Raw genomic sequence first — 10,453 nt, forward strand, 5'->3', positions numbered from 1 at the left:
AGTACAACTTGCAGGCCGGCTTGGTCAACATTTTTGCATCTTCCCCAAAATTGCAGAGGGGAATGCTAGATGGGTTAGTAAATTTCCAAAGCTGCCACAACCAGAGCTGCTTAGTCTTCAATGGCTGCTTCTACCTCCTCCTCCAAAGAAATATGACGTCTTCCTGAGCTTCAGAGGTGAGAACACCCGCACAAATTTTACAGAAGATTTTATACACAGCTTTGGACCAAAAAAGGATCTTCTTTTTTTTCGTCTTTTTTGCTGAATTTTTTTGTATTCAAAACTTCCCATTTGACATTCTAAGATTCTTGCAAGTTACAAAATTGTCATAATGATCTTGAAGAAGAGCATTATAGAGTGAAAGGAAAACTATAAACTGGACAACTAATAACTAGTGTGAAGGCTAGCTAGCCACCAAGGGGGCAAAGATGAGAGAAGATGCATGCATGGAAGTGGAAGATATGTATGTGGGACCCATCACCCATGTCTGACCTGTCATTGCACACCAAAATGACCTGTTGACAGCATGGAATGAGACTTTTCAGTTGTCCACTGGTTATTGGCTTTTTCCCCTTTTTTATTCTTTTATTTTCTACTGAATATTTTTGTTTGAGCAGCTGCAAATCAATAATGAGTTTGAATGAAATTCAAAGCCCATTCAAGATTAATCCCATTCTAATCTGGACCAAAGTTAAACAATATGCATGCCAATATATCAGAATATTAGGGCATCTCAAATCTAAGAATTTACATGATCTTATAGGATCACTTTGTACTTGAGAATATTATAATTCATGTATGCTACGATATGGACATATGAAGAAAACAAATGAGTTTCAAATAATTCTTTACATATAGACATTTCAAATCCATACGTACCACATCTAATTATTTCAATATTTTCAACCAAATGTTTTCTAAGTTCCGTAGCAAATTTAACCTTGTTGTCATATCCAAGTATTTTTTTTCTTTTCAAACTCCTCTATTCCAAAGTTATAGGAGCTATGGCTTCACTTTAAATTTATATGGACAGAATCCTGCAAATATGGAACTTTGAATTTTATTTATTTATTTATTTTTCCTTCTTCTTTTTCTCATGAATCTCCTTTTTTCTTGTTGCTGAAGTTAGAAGTTGAAGATTTGCTGTGACATCATAGAAACTTTTTATCTTTTTCCCTCTTGAGTTGTTGGTGAAGTAAAAAAGATGGAAACAAATCTTAAACTACAAGCCAGCTTTTACCACAAAATTATTAGGTTAGCAATTTCATCAGCATCCAAAATCTAAAACAACTCATCCAAGATTTTCCACTGAATAAGAGAGTACGAAATTGTAGGGCCTAATCCTCATTGGGGCCCTTTTTTTATTTATTTATAAATTTAACTCACTACTGAAAATGAGAGTATCTTCTAATGTAACATCATTCTTGATTCAACTTTTCTTTAGTATCCTTCGGGTCTTGGCTTTTTTCTTTTTTTTGCCCTCCTTCATTGCCAAACTCAAATGTATATATAGGATAGCTTTATAATTTCCTCACTAATGAATGTCTATCAAACTAAAATGGCAGACAACAAGGACAATGATACTTTGATAGTTTCATCTAAAAAGAAAGGTCGGTGGCTTGGGGTACTTTTAAGTTTCAACTCGAATTATGAGGACTTATGGCTCAAGTGACAAAATATCAGGGTGTACAACGGACTTATAGCTAAAGCCACCAACGCCATCCTGTATGAACCATTTGAAGTCGGCAGTTTCACCAAACTTTTACTGAGCCAGGCCAAACACAACACATACCACATTGTATACCATCTCTCTAATAAAGGTCCCACAAAGATGCGAAACCCATTATACAAGTACATCTTAGAGATGTGGTATAAAAAGATAGCCTACCTAACATATTACTCTATTGGATAAGGGTAAAGCTATGCCATGTACTTTAACCCTGTAAATATTGGAATTTCAACTCTTGCCTCTCCTACAAATAAGAAAAATTCTGAACTACAAACAAATTTCTCTGGTTTCGAAAATTTGGCATTTCAAAAAGCATTAGAGCATCTCCAAGGGAGATGTCAAATACCAAACATCAAATTTAAATTTGATGGTTGATGTGGCAATTTGACATTTACACATTTTTACACTCCACCTGATATGTCAAATAAATAATTATTGTAACAATCTAGTCATTTAAGATAAAGAAGAAAAAAAGAAAATAATAAATGAAAATAACTATCTTTTAAAAATAATAAAATATTCATTTGGCATCTACTTTTGGGATGTCAAAAATAACATCACAACCTCCAGGCTTTATTCCACATCGGCTTTGATACATCTGTTGGAATAATGTAAGATGTTATTTTTAATGTTAAACGCCTATGTGGCACTTTTGACACATCAGTGAAGATGCTCTTATGGTTTTTTGTTCTTTTGGGCCATGACTTTCAAACAAACCTACTTCTAACCTAGAAATTTTTTAGCAATGTCGCCAATAAATAAATTACAAAAGAACAAAAAAAAACCCAGAAAAATAAATAAATTAAAAAGTATGCGCTCTGTGTTATGTGTGCTCATGAGAAAGAAAGAAAGAGAAGTTGTTTGCAACTTGCAGCTTTCTAGAAAGCATAAAAGTTGTGAAGAAATCGGGGAAGTGAGAAAAAAGAGACAAACACACACCCACATGACTCGTCAGGGACAAGGAAGGTAAAACAATAAACAAAGAAAAGAGGCCAAAATCTGTTCGTCCTTGCCCGATTCTTTTTTCTTTTTTTCTTTTTCTTTTCCATCCATTTCAAAATGACAAACATTCATTCCTACATCAATTTTTCACGGAGGTGAAATTTTTTCTGAATTTCATGCTCTAAATGCTTCTTTTCCTCCTTCCCTAATTTGCCTTTGCCAATTCTATCCACCACAAAAACCTCATTTTCTTCTCTCTAGAAGAAGAAAAAAAAAGAGAGAGAGAAAATTAACAAAACAAAAAATTGTTGCAAGTATCCACCACTTTAAAAGAAGCTTGCTTCTTGAGAAACCCATGTCCTCCTATCAATAATCTGCACAGAATAACATGATCCAACCATGGCAGATTAGAATTTAGAATCAGAACAATTAAAAGCAGAAATAAGATGCATCTCATATTCTTATATGTATATAATTTACATACCATCATGCTTCTTCATCAAATTTCTGGCAAACAACAAAAATATGACTAGAAACCCTACTCCAGCTGCTCCTCCCAAAATGATAGCCACTGTCTTCCCTGTATTTCCTGACCCTATTTCAATCAAGCACATTCAAAACTCAGATCAATATAATGGAACCATTCTTAGAGAGAGAAACACTAATCTAAGTTACCCAACTTAACAAAAAGCCCTCTTTGACAACCTACCAGAAATTGGACAAATTGTAAAAACAAAAAGTCATGGCCCCAAATCCAAAAGAACAAAATCTGACTTCCATTTTACCTGATGAAGATGAAGAAGATGATGATGAAGATGAGGAGGATCTCCTGGGAACCCCATTTGGGTAATAACTATAGCTAAGAAAGCACTTGTGGAGATAGATTTGGCCTGAAATGGCACTCCCACATTCAACCTGAGCTCTCTGCACAGCATTCTTCACACACTCACCACAATCTGAGTCTCCCACATCTCCTTGGCACTGCCCCAAGACATAAACTTGTTGGTAATTTGTTGTATAGAAGCCATGGCCACTCACAACACCGTTCTCCAACACTGTATAGGCAGTGTCCCTTCTCTCTTCAAACCCACTTCCAGCAATATTTGTTCCCCCACAAGTCTTGAACAACATTTCCATGCCTGAAATTTGGGCAAAACCAGAGATTTCATAGAGCATGTAGCACCCAATCAGCTGAACCCTAGCAGCAATGGTTTTGCCACAGAGATTATCAGACATTTGTGGCAATTTGCTCACACAGTTGTAACAGTCAGAATTGCTGAGGTCCCCTCTGCATTGAAAGAGACCAGAGATGGTGGTTTGGCCACTGCCAGAGTTGGTTTTGAAAAACTTGGCCTTGGTGGACTGTTGAACCAAAGACCCAAAAAGGGCTGAGAGGGATTGAGAGTAAACCCCAGTTGGATCTGAAAAGGTCTGCTTTGCACAGCCCTTGTAGACCAAGGAGGTGATATCAGTAGCAGATTCAGCAAGTGGGATGATGAGCTGAAGACTGAAGAAGAACAAAAGCAAATACAGGAAGAAATTGGGAACAGGTTTTGAGAGAAAACCCATTTGCTGTGTTCCTTTTTGTATCAAATCATGTCAGTTTTTGGAAGGTCTGGGAGGTGTTTTTGGGGGTTTTGAGAGAAACCCAGCTGCGAGCTGAGTAAAGGTTGAAGCTTTGTGCTTAAACTGTGATTTTTGTGCTTCTTTTTGCTGAAAAAGTTCGGGTTTTTGGCTTCGGCTTTGGTTTTGGTTTTGGTTTCTGGTTTTGTATGGTGCAGAGCAGTGGTGCCTGGGATTTTCCCCTTCTCTTTGGCTTTGGATGGCCTACCTCTCTGTACATGGCAGGGGCAAGGGGTATCTCTTTTCACACCGGGGTCCAGAAAATGTACATTGTATAATTGATGGTAGAGTAGTAAATAAATTATTATTATGGGGAGAATGGACAATTAGCTTTATTTTAAGCAGTATTTAAATGTTTGAAGAGAATGAGAACAAAATGGTATATATAAAATAATAATCTCGAAAGGAGAATAAATATTCCCTGTTTAAAGAAGGTTTTGGGTTGGGAAGCAGAAGCAGTATGAAAGAAAAGGATTCTGATTTTGGGGGAGAAGAAAGTAATGAACTTTGACTGAAGTACATCATATTTTGAGTAATTGAAGGGTAGATCGTGGGGTCCAGGAGATCAGTGGTCCTTATTATAAGTTTGGATGTAGGCCCATCGGCCTAAAATCTGCAAAAGACTAGGTTAACTTGGAGGCAAAGCCTCTTTACAAAATTTTGATTCATTTGTAATTGGTATGCTCGTACCATTCTTGCCTTACATGTTGCATTGTGATGATGATTTGTTCACCTTTCTCAAATATCACTAGTTCACAATCACAAGTACCAAAACATATAATTGTATTTTTTTCCATAATTCATGAGATATGATACATGGACCTTGGTACGCTCATTTAATAACTTTATGTGGCATTTTACTTATTCAGAATGAGTATTATAATTATTCTGATTCATGACTTCATCTAAGTTTACTAACCCATAGATATTTGAATTCTTATGCTTCTTGATTTTCTTTGTGTTTACCAACACGTAATGAGTCAAAACTCAAAACTATGTGGGTTACACATTAGAATCCGTAATCCAATACCTGAAAAAACAGAAATTAAATTGATTATGAGGGAGTAGTTTATCATACCCATTTGAACTCACATCTCCACTTATCTCAAGCCATGTAAAAGAGTTAATATGCAAAAGTAAAACGCTAGCTCCAATACTTCTCATCTACTTTATTTTTGATAATGTTATTTACACTTCAAAAGTTATTGCACGCACTCCTCATGTATGAAAGGAGTGTGAGAAAGGTAGATGTGGCGTGCATATATCACTTACTTCCCTTTTTTCTCATGCTTTCTTTAAATGGGAAGTTAGATTCTTTTTTTATTATAATCCTGTATTTGTTTACTTTCCACTGTTTACATCATGTGGCTTGTAGGAGATTTTATGACATATATATATATATATATATATAATTTATGCAAGGAGGAGCCTTTAGCTGTACAAGTTGGGCTTTTTGAAAGCGAAAAGAATTAAGTAAATAAATAAGAAAGCTTTTGATGCATATAGATATAGCTGCCAAATTAAAAGAATTAGGCCCTTTTAGTTTTAGAGCACATGTTGCAGGATGGAAGAAGATTGCATTGCCTGTTTTTATGTTGGATCCATCCATGTTTAATTAACTAAACTACAAGCCCTAAGTACATAATTTTCTTTTAAATACATCATAAACATGGGAAACTATAATTTGCTTGACCTACAATTAAGGTGGAGTAAACTCTAGGCAAAGTATTTTTTTTTTCCCCTCTAATTGAGTATATAATAATGCTTTATAAGACAATCATGCCTCCAATGTCAAATTGGATACAACTGGCTATATGAAAAAGGAAATTGGAATACCAAAAGCCAATTTTGGTGTATCTCGATTGGTGTAAGTATTATGACTCTAGTTAATAAATCTGTGTATTATATCCGTATGTACGTATTTTTTAAAAATATTTGTGTTTCCATATACTATAAGGGCAGACCCACAGCCAAGGCTGTGGTCCACCAACAACAATGCATTAGGGATTTTTTCTTTCTCTCTCAAGTCTGTTTGCATTCCCTTTTGGCGGTGTTTAATGAAATATCCTTTTTTGACCAAAGAAAAAGGGAAAGCTCTTTAACATGGACTCAATAAAAACCCTCGCAAGTTCTTCAACCCACAATTGCAGACGGAGTAAGTAATTGAAACTCACAGGTGGGAAGAGGCTTTCAAAGACAGAACAGTATGTTAACTTAATTCTATTGTTCTTGTGTTTACAACGATTATATATGTGAAGCTTAATTATTTATATTTTTTGCACTTTGTATTTGTGAAGCTTATTCGGTTGATGCGAAGAGATTCAAATGGATTCAAACTGCAAAGGTATGATTTGAAGTTTATTGAAAGTTAGTCAATGGAGTTAGACTACATAAATAAATGCTGGCAGAAAACACCACCACTTTCGACTTGGATAGCTTGATGGGAATTAAACACTGGCGTTGCTATATTTAATGTGTTGCATTCAAGTCTACATATTAATTATGTGCGTGATTTAAGCTTGAGGGAGCGCTTCAAGGTCTCTTCTATTTCGTGAGTATTGATAGAGATAGAGACCACAAAGATTTATGATGCAAGGGATAGGTATCCTCCTATTGCTTGGTTTGGAACCCAATTTGCAAAGCTTAAATGATTACGAGTTGTAGCTCAAGTAATTAAGAGTATTTACCCTGCACCTAAGGTTTTAGATTCGATTTCCTCATCTTTTATATGATTGTATAGAAATTTTGAAGACTTTAATTTGACTTCTTTAATAAAATTAAATTGAAAAATCTTAACTCAACCTCAGACTCAATGAATTTAGTTGGTCAATCGAAAGTATCCAAATTCTAACTCATATTGTTCCACATTACTTTTGTAGACAACTGAAGATAAATTTATTTGGAGTCTTAATCCTAGTGGAAGCTTTTGTGTTAATTCTCCAACTTTGAATTGAAATGGAATTCCCCCTTAACGAATAGGAAGCCGTTGGCTAAAAACGACATGCCGTTCATAACAAAGAAGCCGTTGGTTGCGCGTTGACATCTGACTTGGCAAAACGTCACAATTTGCTAAGTGGCGTGATCAACTGTGACTGCCTTCAAGAAATCATCAGTCTAAAACTTGAGCCTCTTTGACCTGACGAATGATTCCTTCCACGTTCCTCCTTTCCACCATCATATTGGATTATAGAATAAGAGAGAACCCAGAGAGCAATTATTTTTTTGTTGAAAAATCCAGAAAGCAAAGTCCCAACTTTTTGAATATTCCCAAAATTCAGAGCCATTGACTTCATGGTCCAACCCCATTTGGGCATTTGGACCCTCCTCTCTATACTTCTCTCAACACCTGAAGAAGCTCTCAGAAGTGAGAGAAGAAGAGGAAAAAAGAAATGGGTTTGTGTTCGTTTTTCATTTTATTTAGCTTTCTCTGTCTTTTGGGTTCTTTGTTTGGATTATGTTGTTAGAAAGTAGAATTTCTGAAATGGGTTTGTGTTCATTTTTCATTTTATTTAGCTTGCTTTGTCTTTTGGGTTCTTTGTTTGGATGGATTATGTTGTTAGAAAGTAGAATTTCTGAAATGGGTTTTCTTGTTTCTCTCTGGAATCTTGAAGTGTACCCGAAGGTGAAGGTCAGGCAACAAGAAGACCAAGATGATCGTCGTGCCGTCATTGATTTTTGTTTCCCAGGTTTTCCTTCAATCCTGTATTTCCAAGTTTGGAAACTTTAATCAATTTACAAAATTTTGCTTTCTGAGTTCTATTTCAGTCCTGGTTTATTGTTATCCATGGAGTATTGAGTAAGAGGACTTTTGAAGCTTCCTGCTTTATAAATTGCGGTTGTTTTACTCATGGATTTTGTCATTTCTACCACAGAATTGAGCTCTGAAACTTTGATTGCTCAGTCTCATTTGTATCTTTGAATTCATTTGTAATAATAACTTTTATATTTACAATTGTTCTTAAATTTGCAGTTGTCAAGTTGAAGAAAGTGTAAAGAAACCTTTTTGTTTCATTTCATTTCATTCGTGTTTCATTGTAATACTGAGCATGAGAATTGCACAAAAAAATGTGAGAAGAAAATGGAAATTCATGATCTCTATTGATAACAAAACTCTCTCTTATAAAAATATACAAATGGTCTATACTCTTTAGAACTATGATTAAACATACATGCTAGGGTCCAGAAAAGTGTGACATGCGATATTCTGTGTATTGGAATGAGGAAGAATGTACTTTATTATAATCCAGTTTGCTATTTGTTTAGGTGATCGGTTTATCAGTTTAGGATTGGCATGCGTATCACTTCCAAGTTAAGGAAAGTGGTAGATTGAATACCTACATTAAAGCCCTAGGAAAATGTTTATTAGTCCTCATGATTCATTATTGGTTTTCCAGACAAATTTCGTCCATGTGGCTTGACCTTTGTAGATGAAGCTCAGGCCGTTGGTTCAGTATATGTTTTTTCTCAGAAAAAGTCTCAGTTTAAATGTCTGATTTCAGCTTGAGTTATCAGAGCTTGTATTGTTGATTTACTCCTTTGACCAATCCTTACTCTGGAGCAATGATGCCATTCTTTTAAAATACTACCTCACTATAGAAGCATTACTTCCCTTCCTCTTTCGCTTTACCTATTTTAATGTTAGGATAAAATGTTTGTTCATATCATTTTTTATTTTTCCTGAGGATTTATTGGTCATTGGGTAATTTGACATTTGATTTTTTCTACAGAGAAGGAGCACCAAGATGTTTCTCCCCCCACTATTGCAAGAATTCCAAAATCTTATGTCCCAAGTGTAGTGATGCCATCAATATCTGTAGCTGAAGGTTTAGTTACAAAATCATATGCTTCGTGACAATACAGATTCTATCATATTTATTAGGGGGAAAAAGATTTTCTTTCTGTATGGTATGTCTTCCAGTTTTGACATTTGAATGTGTCTTTTGACAGGAGAAATGAAGGACAGTAAAATGGAAGAGCTGAGTAAACAAAATATTAGAGCCAGCTCAATCCCAAGGCCTCGTGCTGTCTTATCAAGTCCTGGTAATTTATCATCCTTTTTAATCTATATCAAGGTATTTCTTGCAATCAGGCGTTGTGATTTACACTTATCTAACTGCTATCATGATATGGACTCTCAACTCTTAATGAGCAGATATTGTACAGTAAGTGTAAAATTGAAAAGCTGAGGATGGGGTCATTGATAATTATACTGGATCCTACTTTTTGGTTCTGGGAGACAGTTTGTTGGCTATATTATGCTGACCGTCCATTGCACAACAGAACATGGCAGATGCTTAATAATTAGCCATTGTCTGATATCCAATGAACGCCTCAAAGTGCTGGGGGCGATGTAATCATATTTGGCTAATCTCTAAATAATTAAGATGTTTCTTTCTGATAGATTGAAGAAATTAGCATACTGATAAACACTGAGTCTGATATGTAGTACTTGAAACGGCAGCACGTTCCTAATCCTAGGCTGTGTGGGCGTTTCAGCAGCATTAGTAATCTATTTAAAAATATGATCAACATCTTGTACAATTGCTTACCTTTCTGTGTGGTTATTTTGTTTCAGAAAATGATACAGTGATCGGAAATAAAAACAGGATCAAAGCAGAACGACCATCAGCTTTGAAGAATCATAACTTGGTTAAGAAACCTACACAATGTGTTCCACGCCATATTACTGAAAATTCTACAAAAACCAAAAAGTCCAAGGATGAGAACTCTCTTAAAGAAAGGAAAGGGTCAGAGATAACACTTCCAAGCCAGAGACGACCCCCTAGAAATGGAAAACCAAGCTCTGCGGGAAATCGAGTGTCTTTTAGTTGCCATTAGTTTGGCACTCTTACTTGAATGAATTACTCTGATACATAATAGATCTTCCTGTTTGTTCATGAAACAGCATGAGATTTTTTGTAACCAGGGATGTAACTATTAGATCAGTGCTCATAATCGAGTGAACTACTGTTTCTAAATTGGGTCTGCCTTCTTTTATTGCAATATCATGTGGTTTGTTTGTAATTACAAATTGCCTTTCATAGCAAGAACCTTATACTGTGTTTAAAAAATTAAAAACCAAGTATAGCCGCACGGCCGTACTATTTCTCAGAAAAAATGTAACAAGCCGAGTATCGCCGTCCGGCTATACTATTTATC

At 35.5% G+C, this 10,453-nt stretch overlaps 2 protein-coding genes across 3 annotated transcripts; one reads left to right on the forward strand and one right to left on the reverse strand.

The window, feature by feature from the left end:
- Positions 1-2,696: 2,696 nt before the first annotated feature.
- Positions 2,697-4,651, reverse strand: PDLP2 (plasmodesmata-located protein 2). Its single transcript, XM_008225784.2, has 3 exons — positions 3,457-4,651; positions 3,156-3,266; positions 2,697-3,045 (listed from the first exon to the last, which is right to left on the reverse strand). Exons 1-3 carry the CDS (start codon positions 4,238-4,240, stop codon positions 3,038-3,040), a joined length of 903 nt encoding a protein of 300 aa, XP_008224006.1. The 5' UTR covers positions 4,241-4,651; the 3' UTR covers positions 2,697-3,037.
- A 1,829-nt stretch (positions 4,652-6,480) lies between these two features.
- LOC103323774 (uncharacterized) lies at positions 6,481-10,272 on the forward strand. 2 transcript variants are annotated; one of them, XM_089045320.1, is made up of 6 exons: positions 6,481-6,498; positions 6,592-6,638; positions 7,906-7,980; positions 9,022-9,117; positions 9,242-9,334; positions 9,870-10,272. In XM_089045320.1, the coding sequence occupies exons 2-6, from the start codon at positions 6,620-6,622 to the stop codon at positions 10,130-10,132; spliced, it is 546 nt and encodes a 181-aa protein (XP_088901446.1). In that variant the 5' UTR covers positions 6,481-6,498; positions 6,592-6,619; the 3' UTR covers positions 10,133-10,272. The 2 variants fall into 2 exon arrangements, with proteins under 2 accessions (XP_088901446.1, XP_008224008.1); XM_008225786.3 differs by lacking the exons at positions 6,481-6,498; positions 6,592-6,638 and adding an exon at positions 7,398-7,687.
- The last annotated feature ends 181 nt before the right edge of the window (positions 10,273-10,453 follow it).

Source organism: Prunus mume, linkage group LG2 (genome assembly GCF_029339155.1).
Source record: "Prunus mume cultivar Tortuosa linkage group LG2, ASM2933915v1, whole genome shotgun sequence".
Taxonomy (NCBI): domain Eukaryota; kingdom Viridiplantae; phylum Streptophyta; class Magnoliopsida; order Rosales; family Rosaceae; genus Prunus; species Prunus mume.